We start from the raw sequence: 23,805 nt of genomic DNA on the forward strand, positions 1-23,805 counted from the left end.
ATTCTATTTATCCTCCCTTTTGGAAATGAAGAGAGACTTCCTCAAACTGGAAGCAAAGGGACTGAGCAGAGGCAGCCAAGTCTTTCACTGGAGATAACACCGGCCTGACATTTAAACTACCATCTATTACCTAAAGGCTCATTTGTCCAAGGCAGAAGGAAGCTTGCTCTTGCACTGACATGGAATGCTAAGTGATGAATGGGTCTATCAGAAGGGATGACTCAAAGCCAGACATTCTGCATCAGGCAGCATTAATCAGGTGTCGAGAGGGAGCGGGGGCCCTGTCTGCCTGGGGCCTGCCTTTGCCAGACATTCTGTACTGTTTTCTCTCCAGTTAGCAGTGAGCACGGGCCCTAGCACGGCAGTGGTGGCACTAGGCCACAGCTGCGGCTCTTAGATGTGATGGGGGGCTCTAAGGGGATAATGAGTGTTTCTTTCCTGACAATCTGCAGATGATCCAAACTTTCTGGGGTTTAGATTAATTTCCTGTTCGGCCTGCTTGCAGATGAGAAAACAATTATCTCCAAAATTACAAGCAATTAGCTGTTTGCTTGTCATTGTAAGATAAGATCTTACTGCCCTCCCACAACACTCCCAGACCCACACATGTACGCGCGCATGCACCCTGCGTACCAGTTTTTCAGGTGTTATTTTTAAGCCTCATTCTGAGAGGTCAGAGCCCTGATCCCACCTATGCATTAACCCAGTCTTAACTATGCCTGTGTGAGCACCGCACCCATAACCTGAAGGGCAAAGAAAATAAGGGGGCACTATGTCCCTCATGATGATTTATGCTCATTATGATGGGTGTGATGGACCTTACACTGCCCAAGACGTGAAAAAAGTGAGAAAAACCACTTTGGCCTCCAATTTCTTTCCCTTTCTGGGCAGGCAGCAGGGTTAGCTGAAATACCAAAAGGAAATAAGAACGTGGGACTGAGGAGTTCGGGAGGGGTGTCTAAATTCTGACTCCCCTGCTTGCTAGTTGTGGATCTCGAGCAAGTAATTTAGCTCCTCTGAGCCCCAGTTTCCTCATTTTCATAAGGGGAATCATAAAAATGCCCTGGAAAGGAGGATTTTCCAATGGCGCAGTACTGACATTCTGGGTCAGATAATTCTGGGTGTGGTGGGTCACCCTGTGCATTGAAGAATGTTCAGTGGCATCCCAGGCCTCTGTCTACTGCAAGCTGGTAGCGTCGCCACCTAGGCAGGACAATCAAGATTATCTCCAGATATTGCCAATTGCCCCTGGAGAATAAAACTGCCCCTGCTTGAGAACCAAAGCTGTAAAGGAACCCCCTTCTTTGTTTTCTTAATAAAACAGCACCCACAAACTTGAATTCTAATCCTATGGATTCAGGGTAGCACTAAAGAACATAGCTCTGAGTGAAATGAGACAACTCACAATTGTCATCTCTGGAGAACAGGGTTTGGTGTAAATTGAGAACCATCTGGCTTCACCTGGAGACTTTCTCCGGCCCTAAACTTGGAGATTCTGGATTTTATTCTAATCTTGGGCAAAGGGTAGGGGCGGGAGCACATTCTGTTTTGGGGATGGTTATGGGGCTTAAGCAAGACAATGTACATGCAGAATGGTGCCTGTAACTATTCATAAAATCACAGCCAAAGAATTAGTGCAATTAGGAATGTCACCAAGGCACTCTCTTCACACCTGGGGGCAAAACCACACTGCATGATGACTCTAGCTGTGGCATTCAGACAAATAACAGCAGTCAAGGGCCAGCCACATGCCAGCAAGAATGGCAGAAACCCAGAATTCTCAAACATGTTACACATACTTTGTTGCTGTTATAAAATATATCTGTGAATTCTCTGGCCCTCCTATGAGGGTGGATCAATGTCCTCTTCCCTTGAATCTGGGCAGACCTTTACGACTATGGTGACCAGCAGAAAAAACAAAAGTGACCCTATGCAACTTCCAAGGCTAGTCAGAAGAAGGCATGCGCTTTGCTTCATTTACTCTCAGAAGGCAGTCTCCATGCTGTGAGAAAGCCTGGGCAGCCACTTGGAAAGGACACACACACATGTTCCAGCTGGCAGCCTCTGCTGAGGTCCCACCTGACAGCATCAATGGCCTGTTCTGGGAGTGAATGGGGCTTTGGATGATTCTAGAGCCCTGTCACTGAGTCAGCCCCAACCTTCAAGTTTTTCCAGCTAAAGTCACAGTTATCATGGAGCAGAGACAAGCCACCTCCACTGCATCTTTTCCAAATTCCTGACCCACAGCATCCGTGAGCATTATAATGGGTGTTTAATGCCACTAAGTTTGGATGGATTGTTATATAGCAATAGTAACTAAACACACCTTCCTGAATCTTGACCACTGCTGCTCAAAGAATGTATTCACTGGGGAACTTGGGTGTTGTAGGATTAGCTCAGTTGGAGGTTACATCTGAAGCAGTCAAGGAAGGGATCTGCCATTGGACACGGTGAGGAGCGTAAGGTCACACATTTCAGCAGTGGTATCTAGAGGTCTGTCTTACACATAGGCGTTGCAGTGATTTCTTTCATGCCACTCATGTGAAGAGAGCTAAATATGTAGGAAAGGGAGACTTGGATTTACATATAAGACAAGAACATTAAGTATGAGCCTGGAAAAGAGAGCACTCCCTTGAAAAGCCATGAACCTTCGGGAGCCAATTATTGGATCCAGAGCAGCCTACCCTAGAGAATAAACTGGCATTGACTCAGAGGTTGGGCAGTGACCTCTAGATTTTGCTTATTGGGAGAGGTCATGAGAGTTAGTATGACCGTAAGCTGCCAAGAAAAGAGATTTTGCCTAACTCACCATGACCTTTTCCCCATCTTGATCTACACAGAGAGCTATCTCGATGAAGAAAGAGAAAAGTGACCTGGCTTGAGGGAAATGGCGAAAGGTACCTTCTCAGCAGGGGTCCTGAGACTAGGGTGTGTTGAGAAAATAGCAGAATGTGTGCACGGGTGTTAAAGACCATGCCTGATAATTCGGTATCATTTGCACAATATTTGAGTAAGCCAATTCTCCAACATGGTTCTTCCCCTGAAGCACATAAACTCTATCTCCTGGAGACTCTTTAGTCACCTCATTTAATTGGGATTTAACCTGCGGCTAGATTCCGAATGTGAACTACAATTCAGGCGGAGAAGTAAAACTTTATATTAATAGCTCTTTTAAAATACGGTATGAGTATTTTTTGTTCAATACCAGTGGGGCACCTGCCTCAGGCAAATATGTGCAATTTCATACTTCATAAAATATTCAAACATCTTTAAATTACTTCCGGAAGAATTCACATGTGAAACTCCCTTTCTTGATAAAATAATGACTGGCTGCTTAAGAATTTGGTATAAACAAGAACAGGTGTCCTATAGGGATATTTGCTTATTGGGTTTCTCTACAAATTAATCCTGTGGTCTCAAACTATTTTAGCCAATCGGCCCAATTTAACTAGTGGTTTGGTTTATTCACATTTCTAAAATTAGGTTCTAAGTTATATTTGTATTTGGGTACATAGTACTCTCTCAGAAAAGCCTTTTTTTCTGAAATATAAAGTAATTCAAGCTAATTGGTAATATCTACAGGTTTAAAATTCAAATCCCCTTACCACACCATATTAAATTCATTTAATATTAGTATTTGATTTTACTTACTCCTTACCAATAAATTTTTAAAGGGGTTATGCCTGAAGCAGAAGCAAATACGTACAGTTCCATCGGGTAATTTAACTACAATCCAGTGAAACTTCTATTGTAAAGTGACCCAAACTTTACCTACGAAGACTTACTGGGAACACAAATTATTGGGTAGATGTCTCCAAGTAGAAGGACAATCTCTAGTAGAAGATACAGTAATAAATTCAAATTAATGGATTCTTAGAATAAGTGGGAAAAAAGGCAAGAAGAGATAAATTAGCAATTGGAAATATATATACATATTTTGTCAATCTGAAAGTTATGGAACTAAATCCTATATTTATCATTTCTTTATCGCCACAGTTAAAATCCTCATCCCTCGGGATATTTTGGGGGGTGGTCACTGTAACAACAGCAGCAACAAGTGTCAGGGGAAGCCTTGAGCTGTGGAAGAACATACACTCAGAGTCAGACAGCCCTGGGTTCAATTCTTGGCTTTGCTAGTTATTTGGGTTTAACTTGAACAAGTTACTTTAACCTCTCTGGGCCTCAATTTCTTAACCTTTAAAATGGGAATATCAATGCTACCTACTACTGTGAGGATTCAGTGAGAGAACTATTTATCATTCTTCAGGCCTGGACAGAACACATAATCAATGACTATTTCTGTCTCTACAGTCAGTCTGACCACTTCAAACCCATGTTCATCTATTCATCTTTCTAAACTGCTGTTTTCATCCTATTTCTTTTCGATTCAGAGATCTTCTAGTTCTCCCCTACCTATAATGTAAGTTTCAAACTTACTGCTGTTTGACCTCAAACTTCTTTTTGAGCTTTGTCGTCTACACTTCCTGCCACCCTCCAGTTCACCAGGTTTGAATTACATTTGCAATTACTTCATCATACTTTTCAACTCATTCTGTTGTCCCCCTTCGAAGAACTCACTCTGATTTTTGCTCAGAGGAAACACAGCCACTTTCCATAGCTCAGGCCCAGTGATCTTATTTCGTTACCTTGCTGTCCTGCTGACAATGCCCTCTTTTGAACACCTACATTTTGACAGCCTATTAGTCATGGAACCATGTATTCCCTTGAACTGCTCATATTAATGACTCTTTCTATGTCTTATCTCACTTAATTGTAATCTCCTTGAGGGCAGTGATCACGTTTCATACAATTTTTCACATACACGGGGCGCCTGGGTGGCTCAGTCGGTTGAGCGGCTGACTTCGGCTCAGGTCACGATCTCACGGTCGGTGGGTTCGAGCCCCGCGTCAGGCTCTGTGCTGACAGCTCAGAGCCTGGAGCCTGTTTCAGATTCTGTGTCTCCCTCTCTCTGTGACCCTCCCCCGTTCATGCTCTGTCTCTCTCTGTCTCAAAAATAAATGTTAAGAAAAAAAAAATTTTTTTTTCACATACACAAGATCAGCAAAGATCTTGCACACAATTGACTTTGATGCAAAAAACCAAAAGTATTTGTTTCCAAAATATAGCCTCTCTTAAATATCTCTGTTAGTTATTGCTATGTTACTACAGTTGATTTCATGAGAAATCTGCCACCATCCTATTCCTTCCAGAGGGAGCCCAAATGCTAGGATAGCAGTGCTAGCACAGAGGTAAGCTCCCTGGAGATGATGGGCCCTTACTTTGAAAAGACAGAGGAGAGCAGCAATGTACTTTTCACCAGAGGGAGAGAGTTCCATGTTCTCGAATAGCTGGAGCACAGTTATTAAGATTCTAAGGAAGACCCATGGCAAACTGATGGGGCAAAAACCGATGAAGTCTTAACCTCAGGATTTCCCAGACAGTTACATAAGAATCACTTCCAGGAACACCAAGCATGGCTGCTTTCTGCAGAAGGAACAGAAGCTGAAGCAAGGGAACAGCAAAACACCAAAACCACAACAACAAACCAATAGCTAAAGCTAGAACCAGACTCCTTCCATTGTGCCTCCACCCTCCCTGCTTGGATGCCCCTTCTCGTACCTATAAACTCTGACACCTGTTGAAAGTCCACCTGTTAAACTGTGGCATGAGTTATGTTTTATTTATTTTTATCTCTGTTATTTATTTATTTCAATTTTAATTAGTTAACATACAGTGCAATGTTGGTTTCAGGAATAGAATTCAGTGATTCATTGGGTTATGTTCTCATGTATCATTATAGCCCAGTGACCTAACAGAGCCTGACACAGAGTAGGCGCTCGAGAAGCGATTTGGTGGGGCGCCTGGGTGACACAGTAGGTTAAGCACCCGACTCTAGGTTTTGGCTCAGGTCATGATCTCACGGCTTCATGGGTTCAAACTCCATGTCAGACACTGTGCTGACAATGCAGAGCCTGTTTGGGATTCTCTCTCTCTCCCTCTCTCTCTGCCTCTCCCCAGCTTGCACTGTGTCTTTCCCTCTCAAAGTAAATAAATAAACTTAAAAAAAGAAAAGAAGTGATTTCATGAGTGAGTGACTGAGTGAATGACTATGTTCCTCCACGCAAAATACGAAGAACGAATGCACTTCATTCTCTGTAAGCTAGCTGAGTGGGTTGCAATGAAGTTGAGATTCAATGTTTTGAGTCCAGCGGAACTTAGTAAAAACAGATTTAACAGGCAGCCTTTGAAGAGAGATTGTAGGCTTGGACGGTATCTTGTCCTACTACCTGTGCTGCCCCTTTTCCTCCAGGCTTTAGAGCAGGCTGCAGACTGGAGGGTGGGCTGAAGGTGGGATAACAGGCTTCCTCTGGGCTTCTCTTACCAAATCTCACGAGAGTAGTTTGGGAGATGTATTATTAGTTCCCAATTGACTGCTTTGCTAAGGCGAATGTTTAAAGATACAGCACTTCATTTGGGGAGGTTAACCTTGAAAGATTAAGAGTTAGATATGTTGCCATCATATCAGACTTCATGCCAGAGTTGAAGTTCATACTCTGGATTTATGGGGTTGGTCTCATTAGCTTAAGGATTAAAAATATTATCTATTATAACTGGTATTTCACAGCTATCTGCTTTCCGAGGAAAATTCTATTTGGTTAGGAAAACCCTTGTTTAAAATTGCATAGTTTCTAAGTGGCCCCTCTCATACTTTTTCTGTTCTGAGGAAACTTCAGACATCCTAATTTCAGATCCACTGTGATTATGGCCCTTCCTTAACTTCCACTTTATGTGATTATCCAAGCCTGGATATTTTTAATCTTCCCCAGAAGTAGTCAAGCCACAGCAGTGGGCCATGTTGCTGATTTGTAGAGTCCTTTTGTTTCTTTTTTAGATTAAGGGACACTGAGCCCTGAGTAAGTGTTTGGCTCCATGCTAAGCACTTTGCATGAGTGACAACACTTCATTCCACAACTCCAGGCAGTAGACATTATTATTTTTCCCACTTTATATGAGGAAATAGGCTCACAGAGGTCATGGAATCTGCTCAAGATCACACAGCTAATCAGTGCTTGAACTAGGAATTGAACCTAGGTCCAGAAACAGCGAAGCTCTTGCTTTTATGCAATGTGCATTGCATCTATGAACTGCAAGTTTCAGAAAAAGCACAGCCTCCCAGGGCTAAAGAAAAATATGTCTGAAAGATTGTTTCTCTGATAAATCAAGGATCTGAAGGATTCATAACTCCCATGTCAAATTATTAACATCAATCATAGAACATGGTAATTTATTTAAATGACTGATCATCGAGCACAGCCAGCTATAAACAAGAAATGTGTTCTGCGAAGCCAAAGACTGCAGGGAAACTCAGAGCATCACGCATCTGTGTGGGGGCGGAGAGAAGCCAGTCTTACCCTGGTGCAAGAAAGAAGTCAATAGAGCCTTAGGGTTCTGTTTTTGTTGAAGTAAGAGGTTTTGGCAAGCCATCCATGTACCTGCATACTTCCCCATCAAACAAGCTCTTTGCTTCTCTTCATTTATGTGCCCCCCCCCACCCAAATTCCACTTCATTTAAGACACCCAGCCTTTCCAAATAATAGCCAAATATACAGAGTGCTTAACAATTTTCAAGTCTTAGTTTAGCAACTGCCCTTTCTCTCGGAATTCACCATCATCAGCAAGCTTAAACATTTGAAACAAAAAATAAAACCTATAAAAAAACTATCAAGCAAAACTCAAACATTTTAAAGGGATGTGTTTATAAAGTATACATTCGTTTCATCTTTCACCTTACTTTCCTAAGACTTTCCAGACCAGATTGTGCCATGCAAGGCAGCAGGAAAGCACTGGGCACATCTTTCCTGCATTCGATAATTTGGGCACCACAACATCAGGTTCCTTTCTGCCCCCTCAGACTTAAATGATCTGCTGTGACCACAGTAAGCTCTTATAGGCCTCCACCTAGACAGCCACAGCAGGATATCCTGCCTAAATGGGTAACTATCCACACGAAATGTTAGTCTCAGCGGGCAACTGGGTGGCTCAGTCAGTTAAATGGCCAACTCTTGATTTCGGCTCAGGTCATGATCTCACAGGGATTGAACCCTCGTGGGGTTCCATGCTGAGTGTGGAGTCTGCTTGGAATTCTCTGTCTCTCCCTCTCTCTCTGCTCTTCCCCTGCTCACTCGCGCTCATATGCATACTCTCTCTCTCAAAATAAAATAAACACTAGAAAAAATAAATAAATATTAGTCTTAGGCAAGAAGCCCAATTTCCATTGGAAATTTATAACTCTGAAAGCACACGATTTATGACACTCTAACTTGTCAAAGTCCCTGGGTCTCTAACACAGTATCTTTCACTTTAAAAGGTTTTATTCTGATCATAATTATGGGAAATTATTCATTAAGGGTGAAGGAATATTTATTACCTGAGTAAAAACACAGAGCAAAATTCTTGACCCCTCAGAATGAAAGAAAAATAAGAGGGAAAACTAGAGTTTGAAATGACCCAAAATAGCACATCAAATACATAAAAAGAAAACATAAAACGAATGTAAGAGCTAGTAGACTTTGTCCATTTGAGAACCAATTAAAATAAAACAAAACTACAGGGGTGCCTGGGTGGCTTGGTCGGTTGAGCGTCTGACTTTGGCTCAGGTCCTGATCTGGCAGTTTGGTTAGTGGACCACATTGCACTCCCTGCTGTCAGCCTGTCCCTGCAGAGCCTGCTTCAGATCCTCTGTCCCGTTCTCTCTGCCCCTCCCCTGCTTGCATTCTCCCCAAAATAAATAAATATTAAAAAATAAACAAAAATAAAACAAAACTACAGAGCGGTTCATTATTCCCATACCCTTGACAAGTGATACGAATTATTGTTCGAGGAAGAGGAAGCAAGTATGATGAGGCTTTGTGTCCAACTGAGGATAAAGAGCTAGGTCTTGCTTTGTGTGACTCTTGTGTTTGGGCCAATCCTGTGATCCCTAAAGGTGCATCCTAACATCGCTTACCCACCCCAGAATTGAGCATCATGTTTTCCTCTTTTAGAATTTTTTTTAATGTTTATTTATTTTTGAGAGAGAGAGAGAGAGAGCACGCAAGCAAGCGGGGGAGGGGCAGAGAGAGAGGGAGACACAGAACTCGAAGTAGGCTCCAGGCTCTGAGCTGTCAGCACAGAGCCCGACACGGGGCTTGAACTCACGAACCATGAGATCATGACCTGAGCCGAAGTCGGATGCTCAACCCACTGAGCTACCTAGATGCCCCTCATGTCTTCCATTTGAATTAATTTCACATCAATTCTTTTTTCCTCACTAATATTACTAGAGGTAGGAGCTAATATTATTCCCATTTGGTAGATGAAGAAACTGTGGCACCAAGAAGTTACATAAAGTCATCCATGGTGACCAGGTGCCCATTAGGACAAAGGTGTTCCCAGCACCCATGCCTCCTGCTTTCTGGGGTTACTCTACAGGTCCGGCTTCTCTTTCTCCTGGAAACATCACTATTCCACTTGAGACAACGTTCCTTAGTTTTCAAGACCCATTTTCCCTGCAGAGGTTTACAGCTGCATGTAATTCATGTGTCAAGTTGTGTTATCCATGGGTTAGTCCACTTACACTGGAGAGACAGCACTATCTGTGCTATGGGTTGTCTCTTTGGAAACCCAGTTATTTGAGAAAACCTCAAACCACATGCAACCAAGCACCAAAAAAATTAATTTTTTCTCCTTAAAATGTCCCTTCCCTGTGCATTCACACAGCACAGTCAGTTCATCAATCTCTTTATGTAAATAACAGTCATGCAGCAAGGGAGGAGGTCTGTTTATTATTTTTGATCCTGTTTTGCTTCTGGCAAAATTTCACAAACAGCAGAAGTTGGCAGAACATTGATATTTTCTTCTGACTGGCTACTGTTCTCTAGCTGCAAGTGCAGAGTGCAATCGGGACTATTCTGGTCTATGGGCCTCGGCTGTGACTGAGGTCAAAATTGCAAAATCTGGGGGGAAAAAAATCTCCATATAGGACTTCTCTCTGGAAATAGAGACCCTGGTTTAATGCTTGCTTTCCTTCCACTATAGAACTGCTGTCTTTGGGATTTAGGGTCCAGGGAACAACGGTGGTTTGACCTAACTCCCACCTTGCTTCTTGTCTGCAAAGGCCTCCTGTGAAGGTTACAGGGGCCACCGAGAGAGGTGGGCCCTAGGAGCCCTGAGGAAACTTAGAGGAGGGAATTGTTCTGCCTCCAAAACTTTCTAGGAGGAAGGGGCAGCATTTTGGAGGTTTGGAAGTAGGGAAAGGAGCTTGGGGGTGGAGGAATCTGTCCTCTCCCCCTGTTAGGCATGTTCCTACCTAACTATGCTAGATTCCTTGCCAAAGGCTGGAATGCTGCTGCCCTGACATTGACTTTGGACGGAGCATTCCTGATAAAGAGCAGCCAGCCCTCAAGAAGGCAGTGGGAGGGTAGTTAATACATAGGACGGTTGCTCGGAGTTGCTGCTGGTTTTGGAGGCACAGGGAAGTCCTCCAACAACTTGAAGGGCGGGTGAGGAAGTAAGCACCAGCCAGGGCTAAGATGATGGAAAAAACCAAAACGAACAACCTTCTTTGGTTACAAGTAGACCATGACTACCTATAATTATAAGGGTGATGGGGTTGCACAGTGGTGAATAATGTGGGCTCCTGGGTCATACAGACTTGAGTTCAAAGCCCATCTCTGCCACCTACTTGCTGGGAGAAAAACACAGTAAACCCTTAAGCGTCAAGCCTTACCATATTTATTTTCCAGAGGAGTAAACCTAAGTTTCAGGTCTTCACAAAAATTAAATAAAACACCAATATATGTTGAAAATAGTCCCTGGAACATAATAGCGAGCCCTCAATAGGAGTAGCTATAGGTATTGTGTTACCATTTTTTAAATGTTGTAATGTTTCTAACCCTAAAATGTGTGTTATAAAAAGTCCAATCGCCACCCCAGACCCAAACCTTTTATATAAATGCACCAAAATGCTAATAAACTATGTGGACAGCCTGCCTCTCCATGGCCAACCCGGACTCCCACTTTCCTTTTCACGTGGGTGAGCCAGTGGAAATGGCATCCCTCAGCCCAGAGGTAAGGCTCCCGCACCCCCAGGCCCAGCTGCACAGACTGCGAGAGGCATGCCTGCGAGAGGCATGGCTGAGGGTTAATGAGCTGAGAAGAGCCTGTCACAACTCCTGCATTCTGGAACAAAGCAGTAAGCGTCACAGAACACAAGCTGCCAGTGTCCAGGGTCAGCCCTGCAGAGTAACCAAAGGTGGGAGGAGGCGACCAAGTGACAGGAGAAACCTCACACGAACCAGGAACAGAATGGCTTCCTCAGAAGCTGAACTGTAAAGCTGGAGGTGAGGAAGTAATTTTACTCTAAACAGAGGAGGGAAAGGAAAAAACTGGCCTCTGAAACCATCTCTATTCTACCGGTTAGTTAATGTTTAACAACCGCATTGCTCACTACCAAGTTTCCTTATTCTGTCAAGTGCATCTGTGCTTTTCTACCCACTCAGGGAAATGTGCCGTTCCACACAATACACCAAGTGAAAAATCCGCGTCCAAAGGAATGACTCAGGAATGCAAGAGTAGAAATAATTCAAAGTAGGGACACTTGCAGATGCATTGGTCAGGTCTCTGAAAGACAGATTCTAGGGGACAGAGCTTTGTCATCCACGATTATGATACCATTTTATGTAGGTATTCAAACAGCGAATGCGTATGGAATTCCTACACAAACGGTCATGCACCATAACAATTAAGGGATTATTATTATCATAGTTTTTTCAGGGTTTCCAGGACGCCACATGCAGACATCAAATATTTTATCCTGTAGAGCAAGGCTTTTTCAAAGCTCAAGATTAACATTTAAGTCATGATGTATGAAGCAGGTACTAAATGAAATTTCTATTCCTTGTAGAGGAGTCTCTTACATGGAGCCTCCTAAGACTATACCCATATATTCCATACCCAAATACAGCAAAAAGCATTCTTGTTTATTTAATCCATTCAACTGCATAACAACAAACTTCACAAATGCTAATGACTGTATTCACGTGCAGTCTTTCATAGCCTAGGAATTCAATAGTGATGAAGATTATCCCTCAGTTAAAAGGAATGAAATCCCAGAGGAAACGGGCAATGGAAATTTCTTAAATAATTTGTTTGAATTAGTTTGAGAAAGGGTGCTGAGTTTTTAAATTACCAACTGGGCATTAGAAACTTTACACTTTACAGAATTTCTTTTAACTCTTCTACACAAAGGCCATTAAATACGGAAAAATTTTTTATAAAATTGGCAAGAATCTCCAAGCTAACTGCCCAGTTTAGAAAATCACAACAATTTGGGAAGGGGATTCAGACATCATAGATCCACTCATCAGGCACAGAGATATAGCTCTACTACTGACTGGGTAGAGCCCTTGCTCCCAGGCTCCACACTGGTCATCTCCCTGGCCTTTCACTCTGGCCTGTCTCTGATCAGAGCCTAGCCCCCTTCCTCCAGTTCTGCTGCTGTCCCTCAGCTTCAGAGTTTCCTACCAAGTGGTTCCAGGAGCCAGGAACACTTCCTGCCCAGAACAGTCTCTTTTATTTGCCAGGAGGTAGGGAACAACAGGCTTTGCTGTTTATCGATATGAGCTGAAACCTGGCCTAAACCCATCATTTCAGGTCAGTTCAGGGCAACTAAGAATAAACGCTGTACATTTATTACTAAGTAAACTGATGTTCATTTATTACTAAGTAAACTGATGTTACTAAGTAAATGAAGTAAAGGGAACCACATTTGGGAAAAGCAGATTTCACTACAGCTTAAGATTAAAACAAAACAAAACGGCAAAACATCAAACCAAACAAAAAAATTTTTGTTTTAAATTTTGTCATACTTTTTTGAGGACACAAAAATGTGGCAGTATGTATGCTTACCTTAGTCAACTTGGTATAAAGTATATTAGTTGTTCTTCATTTAATGATACAGCGCCTTGAAGGGCTATACGTACATGGATGTTTGTTTAATATATGTATTTTTCTTATATCTAGCACTTAGTATGTTCCGGATATTGTAGTCAGTGTTTAACTGTATTATCACATTTAATCCTTGCAGTAAGTCTGAGATAGTAACAGCAGGTGGAATGGAGTACTAATGGTGAGGTTGGGAGTGTAGAGGGAAGGGGTGTTAGTGGATCTTCCTACTCAAAAGACATCAATGGTAAAAGTGATGGTGATTTGATTACTGAGAACTTGCTCTACACAACACATGCTTTTACAAAGGTCCAAACAGTAAGGCTTTGCAATGGATTTCATTCTCTATTTTGGGAAATGCATTTAGGAGGAAATGTTTTGTGTCCTTGAAAGCATCTGGGAGAGATTTAAGGTCCTCTATTAAGAACTCCAGTCTTATTTAGGGGGGAATGGTTAGAATACCATTATCACTGGGATTGTGAATCTTTCTTATTTCTTATAATAATTTTAAATACTATAAATAATACTGGGGTAGTAAAATATGCTTTTATGACTACCATACTTTTTCTCAGTGTGTCATTTGGTGAATACAAGGGTATGTGAATTACTACTATTCACTTATCAAGACTGAATATTCATCCAAGATTCTTGCCATCCATATGTATGATTTTTAAAATAAGCTAGAAAGAGGAGACTTGGAACGCAGAAAGAGAAAACCTTCTTTAGCTCAAAATACCGACATGTATATTAGTTACTTGCGACTGCCTAGTTTCTTTACAATCCCTACCCTTTTCCTTTACACTGTTCACGCCTGTGTTTTATCAGAGTGTTACAGAGGCAAGGCAATGCAAATCATTGGTATTTTAGTCAGCTCTGCCTCTGTCAGACTTTTAAAATTGTCAGGATTCCTACGTCTTGTGGGGAAATCATTTGAGACTGCGGCCAGACATTTTGGATTTCTTTTTTGTTGATTTCCTTTTTTTTAAAATAGCAATAGCATGTTCTGTAATTTTCAATTATCTTGCAACCATTCCATTTATTTATTTATTTTTGAGAGAGAGAGAGGGAGCAGGGGAGGGGTACAGAGAGGGAGGTTGAGTCCCAAGCAGGCCTGCCTTGTCAGTGCAAAGCCCCACACGGGGCTTGACCTAAGCTGGAATCAAGAGTTGGATGCTCAAATGACTCAGCCACCCAAGTACCCACTGGGTATGCTCCATTTAAATTCCTTTAGATTCTAAATTAAAAAGAGACAGAGACACAGAGAGAGAGACAGACAGAGAGAGAGAATTCAGGAACTCAGGTCTTTTCAAACAATAGTGTACAACTTTTCCTGCCCTAGGCTGTACCATTCTATAGTGATTGCTATGGTCCCATGTGACTTTACATGGGGGTTTGGCTACACAGTAAGGCTAATTTCCCATGCATTCTGTGGTAACTTTTCTACATTTTGTGGATTATCTCCAAAAGCATCATTCATAATGCAAATGCTATGTACTATCTCTTTGCGAGCATGAGGAAAAGTACCTTAAGAATATGTTTTCAGGCTTCCTGAGAAACTTGTAAGTTGCTTATACAACTAAACAAGCAAGCTTTATTAATTAAAATGACCTATTACCTATTAGTTCAGTTTATTCTGTCATACTGGCAGAGACTTCATACATGAAGTATGAACATAAACCAGAGATACATTTAGATCATGAAGTCGGAAATGGACTTGGAGCCACACTCATCAATGCCTGAGTCTCAGAGAGTCCATATCCCACGTCACAGCCAAGGAGAATCTGACACTACTGAAGGGTCTCCTTTTTCTTTCCTGTGGGGCAACTCCACTTTGCAGTAATGGAATATCGTGAATTAGCTGAGATAATAGCAGACCCCTTTGGAATTTTCCCAGGGCTTCAGCTTTATCATAGGTGAGACGAATGAGAGCCAAGAAGCAATAATCTCTTTCTTCTGGCCTAGCAGTACCTATCGTGTAGAGTTATTTGAAGACTGGTTGTATTCTTGGTAGAATTATTAACCCTGCCCATATACCTACTCCTTCAGTTTTCTGCCTGGCAAACATATAGGGGCCACCTAAACAGGTAAGAATCTCCCTTTATTTGTTAATTTTTATAAAGAGATGTCAATCTTGTCTTTACACCCAGTTGATTTTTAGAGTACATGGAGCTGGCCTTATTTGAAAACAGAAAATATTTACAATTTACTCTCCAAAATATAACCTCAAACTATCTATTGCCCAATCCATGCAAGAAATAATAGTCAAAGAGAATTATCCGAATGAACCACAGGTCCTGAAGCTTCCTCAATCAGCTTTTCCAAAATGCGTTCCCCAGGGAGCATGATTTTATAAGATGTCACTTCCTGGTATCCGGTGAAAAATGGATTCATGATGAAATACACCAGTTTGAACAAAGTTAAATTACTTTCCGCAGGATTTCTCTGGGCCTTTCATAAGTGTGAATTTCCAAAAAGGGAAAGAGGATATAGCATTTCTCAAATTACTTAACCACAGAAACATTTCTCCCCTGAATATCTAACAGGACTAGTGTTCTGTGAAGCCAAATGAGAAACTATCTGTAGACAGCTTCCATGCTATTTCAAGATTAAGGAGAAGAAACAGGTTGCATACCTGAACCTCCTTGTTTTGAGCCACTCACCCCATCCCCAAATATTTTTACTGAATTATAATTTGTTATTATGCCCCTGGTTTCACTGCAGGATCCTATAGGAAACTTGCAATTGAATTCACTGCAGGAAATGTTTAATTTATCCACTACATCTCCATATCGTAGTGTCCCCTTTATGAGATCTGTATGAAACTGCTCTCATATATCCAGTTCTCGGGAGAAAACTCTCCCAAACATCAAGTCCCAGGAAAAGCTGCGCTGGTGTGTTTTCACCATGGCAAATCTTCCCCTGATCATGTTTTCCTCTTTGCTTAGATTAGGGAAAGCTCAGGCTAAATTTAAAGCCCACTTTTAATAATTATTTAGCACCTTACGTTTCATATTTTATGTAATATCTCTTTAATATATTAAAGGGATGTAATATAATCCCTTTATTATATTAATTAACCTATATTTTTCTCTTCATCAGATTTGTCTTTTAATAACCTTCACGGAGTTGTATATTCTTTTATACACTACATCAAATCCTTTAGATAATGCATTAGAATGTAAATTAATCTATGATGTCTTTACCCACATGAAAATCATATTCACACTGCCCCTTAGGAGACAGATAATGATTTTCACATGATCCTTACTTCATTCAAATATCAGATATGCAACTCGTGGTCTCCTATCTTCTTGTATCTTCTTCCTAGACTTACCACTGGGTTCGCATAGTTAATAAAATGCACAAGGCACATGCTCATTCATGACCTGTCACCATGAAATCCCAACTGATGTGTTTCCTTCTGTATAGAGGTTTACCAAAACCCACTTTTCATTTTCTCTCTGTCTAAATTTTTTTGGGTTACCTGAAGAGCTAGAAGCACTGCCCATGACTAGGTGGCTAAGGAAATGAGGAACCTTGCTTTGTAAGAGTGGACCAGCATCGAGAATTTACAAAGAACTAAACACTGACTGGGGAAAAGAGGAGGAAAAAATGAATCTCTACTCACTGAAAATAATATCACATAATCCAGATTTGGCAATTACCTGCATCTGGGATGTGTGTTTATAAAATTAGAGCTAATAAAAGCAGGGACGTGCAGCTATGGATGTCTCAATTTGGTTAAAATTAAACTCTCAAGTTTTACATATCATTCTTTGCTAATTCCCTTCTAGTACTTATTTCTTAACTGCTTGCATTTTTAATATGTGATCACTTTTAAAATGTTATGCAAAGTTCGTTGACTTAATTCTCCCAACAGACTTTCCTGTAATTTTCGGTTAAACAGTACCCTTTATGTACAGGTCCTTCGGTCACCAGCACTGAACAGAAAGAGGCTCTGATTCATGGAATGTGAATTTCTGACAGTTGCCACTTTTTTAAAAAAGAACTTGAGCAATACAGGACTGATGCATTCTCACCCTGTTTTCTGTGTTCCATCTGTTTTTCTGCCAGTGTTTCCACCCTCCATTTCTGAAAGTGGTTGGGTAAGAAAATACTGGACATGGAGAAAGGGCAATTCTCAAAGAATAAATGATTGTTTAATTTCCGCTGACGCTATCCAGTTGGGGGGCTGGGGCTCTCCCACCAGGATGAGCAAGGCTACCACTTAGGTCGGGCAAATTCCCAAGATGCCATGTGGCCCGATGGAGTAATGAGAGACAGACAGCACATCACTAATACCCAGTTCCATTCCCTGGGAGCAGAAGGAAGGCAGTTTACTCCACTCTGGTTAAGTTCAACTCAGATGTGATCCTTAAAAATAGTCTCAGATAAAAAGTCAATGAGGGACACCAAGGTGGCTCAGTCGTTTGAGCACTGAACTCTTGATTTTGGCTCAGGTCCTGATCTCATGGTTCGTGAGTTCGAGTCCCATGTGGGACTAAACGCAGTCCATGCTAACGCAGTCGGCACTAAACGCAGAGCATGCTTAAGATTCTCTCTTTCCCTTTCTCTCTGCCCCTCTACCACTCACTCGCTCTCTTTCAAAAATAAATAAAAGTCAAAGAAAATGCAAATCTGACTTTCACTAATTCTCTTGGTTATGAAATTTTCTACATTTTGCATTTTCTGTCAAGAAAAGACGTCTTTCTGTGAGCACAGGGGCACACACACACGGACATTCTTTGCAATAGGCCAGGCACTGCAATACCTCCATTTCACAGTCCTGGACTCTAGAGAAAGAAAGGTGGGGTTTTTTTGTTTTTTTTTTACAGTTTCTCTATAATTATAGGTAGTAATGATATTTAAATAGTCCCCAAGACTGGCTGTCCTAACGTGCCCATTAAATTGATAATGAGAGCATTAAACAGGTATCAAAGAAACATGTCCAGGTAGGTATTAAATGACATAATAAGAAAAACAGAAATAAGAACTGCCTCTCTTTCTTAACATGATACCTGTGATCATGAATCCCAGAATTTTAGACATGATGGGAACCTCACGTTTGTTTAATCCAAACCCTTTATTTTATGGAAGAAGGAAAGAATGCCCAGAGAAGTTGTAGCGTGCCCCAGAGCACACAATTAATTAGTGACAGCCGTAGAACTAAAATCTGACTTCCACAGTAATAATTTCCTTGACAAGTTGTAGAAAAATTATAAGCCACTGATTTATTCTACATTAGAAAGCTGCTCTGTTTTCTTTTCAACTTATTATTTTAGGTTTAAGGAGTCCCTGCTTTGCACACTCTTGTTCAAGGAGTTCTGACTCAACCAGAGAGAGGACTTGAGAACCAGAATAAACTTTAGAAACCAGAGACTGACCATCTCATTTTCTCATCAAGAAACAAAGGCCAAGTAAGGTTCTGAAACTTACCATAGTGAAAGAATGAGAGGGGGTCTACATAAGAGCCTGCATCCTGGTCTCCTTTTTTTCTGGTTCAGTGAACTTGACTACAATCAGGTCCATATCATGCCATTTTCAGCATTCAAAATAATTTTTAAAAAATAGTATAATAGCAAGATGAATTCTTTCACAAAGCAAATAATCACATTTATGTATTTGCCTAGATTTGGATTTTCCAGATAGCATATGCATGAGTATATAAGCTTTCAACATGGTGCACCTGTAGCCAATGCATCATAGCTATCAAATGACAAGAGATCCCAATTCTCCCTTCCTGTGGCCTAACATACTCTTCCTCCACCTCCCCAGCATCCCCCCTCTTGTCCATTCCCAAGTGCCTGCTACTGAGGCAAATAAAGACCATTATTATTTCCATTCTCTCTCCATACAACAATTTACCCATTGATTCAGCGAGATTGTGGGGTAGGGATTCTGGGCAGTGTGACTTATGATAAACTTTCACTTTGCAAAGCAATCCTCTATTTTAAACTTCTCTTCTCTTTTAACTGGACTTAAAACTCCAGAACTATAAAGAAGGCTAAGAGAAATAATGCGTCTGTATTTTGGAGCATACCCTAAGATGAGCAAGTTTAGATTCATCCTGGGTTTGAGCAACTAATTCTGATCCTATGCATCATCAAAGATTCCTTTATTTCTCCTCTTTGTTTTCCTTCTCATGAGTGCATCTGCTGTTGAATCATGTCCATGCCATTCAATGATTAGCTCACTATAATGAGGTCAGTGGGGAGCAACTTACTCTTGTTTGCACTGTTCCCAACAACCATGAGAGATTATGATCATCAGTAATAATGCCCCAAATTATAATAATACAATGCTAAATTCTCCATGAAAGATCTACGATAGAGTAAACAATTTTACTGATGTTGCTGTCATTTCGAGATACCGCTCTGTGAACTACAAAAAATAATGGTGCTATTAATTTAATACGCACTTGGTAAACTTTAACTGAATGATTATAGGCCATCAGTAAAATAACTTGACATCATGCATTATTGGATACTAGCTGTTCAAGAAAGGTAAAACACACAGCACTCTGCTTCCATTAGCGAAATAAAACCTGACTGGAAATAGCATTGTGAGTGACCGATTCTGATTCTGCCATATGGTTTGTTGCTGCATTCCGAGTAGAAAAGACTGAAATGACTTTGGCATATTACAAAATCTAAAATAAATCTCAAGTCCAATACTTCCACCTTCGTTATAAAAACCAGAAACAGTTTAGGGTATTGCAGAGCATGGGCTTCAGAGTTATATTAAAATACTAGCACCTACTATGTAAACTGTAAGAAGTTACTTGACCTCTATGTGTCTCTGTTTTCCTGCCTTTAAAATGGGTATGATAATAGTATGTGCTCACTTAGAAGATTTTTTTGAGGGTAAAATAAATTGAAATATATGTGTGTGTGTGTGTATATATATATATATATATATATATATATGGCTCCCGGAGTAGTGCTTGAAACATTATAAATGCTCAGTCAATATTCTCTACTCTTACCCAGGAAATTTTGCTTCTGCTATCATAATGTCTTACTATATCATTGCATAATATCAACAAATGATGAGTTCTCAATGGCTGGACTATTGGAATTTCTTCATGCTCCCCTATGATCTTCATGATCACTCTTAATTTCTAGGCATACATTGGTTTCAAACACTCTGTTGCCCAGCACAAAAAGGTGAGAATGCTCACATATTCTATTTAGGCAAAAGAAACATAGACTCAGAGTATCCTTTCAATGATCATGCATGTGTTCACAACTTCAAATCCTCAGTAGGAATGTAACTTTCATCCAAAAAACACATAAAGAATTTTAATGAAATCAATCGTCGTAAATACATTTAAGGAGATCCGCAAAACAACTTCAAACTATTTCTATATGCAGTGTTTCTAACATAATGCACTTTACATGCATGCTGAAGAACATTTAACGAGCATAGATGATAAAGCATCATCAAACATTTGCCAAGCTCCTGCATCCATAGCGATGATGGCATCTGGCAAAGCACCATTGTCAGAAATCTCTAAAGCTTTAGCTGGTTTTTATTCTAAGACTAATGTATTTTTAAATCAAGCCACAGGGAAATAATTACTTTTGTTTCTATTCAATCAAGACCTGCACACAGAGTTTATGGAATGACATAATATCCTTCCTGAAATCAGACTGGTATGTAGGACCAGTATCCTTCACACATAACCAGTTCCTGAACCTTTACAAACAAATCCTAATTTCCAAGGAAACAATCTCATCAACTGCTACTCGCTAGAATACATATTGTTCCTTTTGGAAACATTACAATAAGATTTTCACGATTACAAACCCCAACTTCCCTTCTAAAATTCAATAAAATCTTAAACTCATTTATTTAAGTGGAAATTGTGTTTGTATAATGGCTCTAGAAATTCCTGGTAAATTTCGTATCACCAATATAATAATTTAGTTATTGGGTTTCTTGTTTTGTGTTTTTGTTTTTGTTTAGCCCACGAGGGGCGTGGTCATAAACTTCATAAACTTATTGTGATGATGTGGGTGTATGTGTGTGTCTTTTAAATGAGCACCAGTTAGGAGTCTCTTAGGAATGCTCATTTTCCAGCTTCTACAGACCAACCCTAAGATGAGAAGCATGTTTTAACTATTTTTGGAGAATGAGGAGTTTTAGTGATGTCCAGGCTGTTGACCTATTTTTTAATTTTTATTTATTAATTTTTTTTTGTAGAGAATAAAAAGGAACATCTAGCAGCTTGTAATCAATATCCTTTCCCCTGGGCTTAGGAAGCTGCTGCTTCCAAGCGCATGTCACAAGCTTTGTTTTGAACTTAGCAGACACCTTTACCCTTCACCAGAAAAACAGTATCAACAAATCAGAGACTACTGACCTAAACATACAAATAGAGAATGCGAGTCGGTTGTCAGCCCAGTGGCCTTAAGAATAGAATTCTAACTTTCCCCTGTGGCTAACAATGTTATAAAGAATCTGGGCGGGGTACAAGTGAGTCCCCCCTCTCTACCCTCCCTCCAAGGAAATAAACAAATGTCCAAGTTTTAAATGTGACACACTGTGAGGAAGCTGCAGAAAAGCTCCCGAAACACACACCGAGTAAACCTGCCTCACTTATTGTGTAGACGCACATAAATTTTGGAAATGCAGGATTCACCGCCCTACCGTGAAGTTTTCCGGGCGCTTGAAGTTGAGTTATGTGGCAGCTAAGCGCTGTCACTGTTTGTTTAAAACTGCTGCCTAAAGTTATTTCTAAAAGTTACGTGCAGCGTGGCATAGAAATCCATGTATTGTAAAGTGAAAACAACAATGTAAAAAACTGGGTTAGCATGAAATAGAGCCAACAGAAATCAGAATTAGCAACAGCCTTCCTCTACCGGCCACTCACCTTGTTGAATTTTAGTCACTAGCTGATGGCGTGCTAGAATCCGGCTCATCCTGTAAGGAGAGCGCCTCGCCGTCTGATCAAATCGCAAGTACATCTCCTGGCCCTCAGGTGTCATGGAATTTAGATAGTAGCAGCCTGAAGCTGGGGTCCTGGGTCCCTGACTGAACATCTCGGCAGATTTCCCTTTTGCCACCTCAGTCTGCCCTGTGGCTGTTCCCGGCTGTCTCCAGTCTCAGTAAGGGAGCGAGGCACCAAGCCCGGCGGAGCTCCACACACCAGGCGATTTTTAAAAAGAAGAAGGAGTGCCAAAAGCCACAACTCAGAATTCCAGCCCCCGGCCTTCACGTGACCCCGAGCAGCCAATCAGAAGAAGAAAGGAGACCGGGACCGTAAGCAGTCAGCCCCCAGCCCCCTAGACGGGCAGTTCCAGCAGCTCTGATCCCCCCACGGTGCTGAAGGCAAATGCCAGCGTTTGCGGTGCCTCAGAGCTGACTAAGCGCCAGGAAGCAGCGCTCACTCAACGAGTTAAAAAGAGAAAGGTAAAAGAAAAGGCAGTAGAAGAAAACTGAGCCCTGGGCATAGATTTCCTTGGAGGCTGTAAAAGTTACAGAAAGCACGTTTGCTTTCTCCAAAGGCAGCTGCAGACAGGTAACAAATGGGTGTGATAAACGTCTCCAATGAAAAACTACTCCAAATAAGCATCAACAGCTGAGTATGCTAGCACCCTTCCTTACAAAGAATGAATCAAACAAAGCTCTTCCAGTGAAAAATAAACTTTCAAGTGCTTTAACACCCAGAGTAAATACACTACAGACTCCTGACCTTCTGCAGTGGGAGGCTGAGAGCTCTTACAGATGACTGGGAGAGGCAAAGGGCATACACATATTTGTTAAGTATCTATTTCCCTTTAATTTTTCGACACCCCCAACAGTTAATCGCCAAGAAGCAAAATAGTTATGAAGTACTGATCACATTTAAGACACTGCCACGAATCACTGGAAAGATTCAGATTTATGCTGCCAAGCTGCTAAGGACCAGAAGAGAAGTTACGCAAAAGTTTAAGGCTTTCACAAACCTTATGTAAGAGGTGTCTCAAAAAAGACACAAAGACAATGTTGGGGGAGCGATATTATTTTCGACTGGGGTGATCGTAGCAGGGCGCACAGAGAAGACATTTGGGTGGGCTTTAAAAAAATGAGTGCGATTCTGACAAACAGAGCCTGAGGAGGTCTTTGCACTAGGGTCTATGCCCACACGTGTGGAGATCAGGAATCAGAGTATGTGTTTAAGGAAACTGTGAATAATTCCATTTGGCCATTTCCAAGTATACATATGGGAGTAATTAGAATTTTCCCCCATATTTTCCCGCTTTAATATTATTTGATGTGAAGAGAAAAAGTCCATAGAAAACATTGTTGAATTCTGAGCCTGGGGCTAAATGAATAAAGTTCTTTGAAAAAGAAGCATATGGCCAAGTTGTTCTTACATTTGGCTGGCTGAAACTGAAACAGCCTGGCCTGTGATTTATAGTCTTAATGATGAAAAAACTCTCAAAAGTTTAACAGGACTTAACTTAGGACCCCAATTCTTGTTACTGTGGCTAACGGTGGTCAGCCCTAACGCTCTTCCCTGTGGGAATTTTTGCTGGCCTGATTCTGACCAGTAGGCAGCTCACCTCGCATGACTATCCTACTACGTAAATGAACAGAGCCTGCGGTAGAATATACACTCTCTCATGGCAATTGTGAGCCTCTTCCGATAGCTATGCAAGAGTAGCCAAGCATTAGGGTTTCAACAGCATCACAGTAGAAGAGGAAAGATCTCAATGGATTATGTTGTTCCCTTTCCATTCTTATTTAGGGTTTGATCAGAGTTTTGCTATTCCAGGGCATCTTTTGTGGAAGGTGAAAGGGATCTAAGGTCTAGTGGCCCTGGTATGCCAAAAG

General features: G+C 41.1%; 1 protein-coding gene across 1 annotated transcript in view; it reads right to left on the reverse strand.

Annotated features, from left to right (window-relative positions):
- Nucleotides 1–22,385, reverse strand: part of STARD13 (StAR related lipid transfer domain containing 13) — a 182,092-nt gene extending 159,707 nt beyond the window's left edge. The window contains exon 1 of the mRNA XM_049646792.1: nt 21,860–22,385. Coding sequence (XP_049502749.1) covers nt 21,860–22,028 — 169 coding nt within the window. The 5' untranslated portion in view covers nt 22,029–22,385. The remainder of the gene's footprint in view (nt 1–21,859) is intronic.
- Between the last annotated feature and the right edge of the window lie 1,420 nt (nt 22,386–23,805).

The sequence above is a fragment of the Panthera uncia genome, assembly GCF_023721935.1.
Source record: "Panthera uncia isolate 11264 chromosome A1 unlocalized genomic scaffold, Puncia_PCG_1.0 HiC_scaffold_16, whole genome shotgun sequence".
Classification (NCBI taxonomy): Eukaryota; Metazoa; Chordata; class Mammalia; order Carnivora; family Felidae; genus Panthera; species Panthera uncia.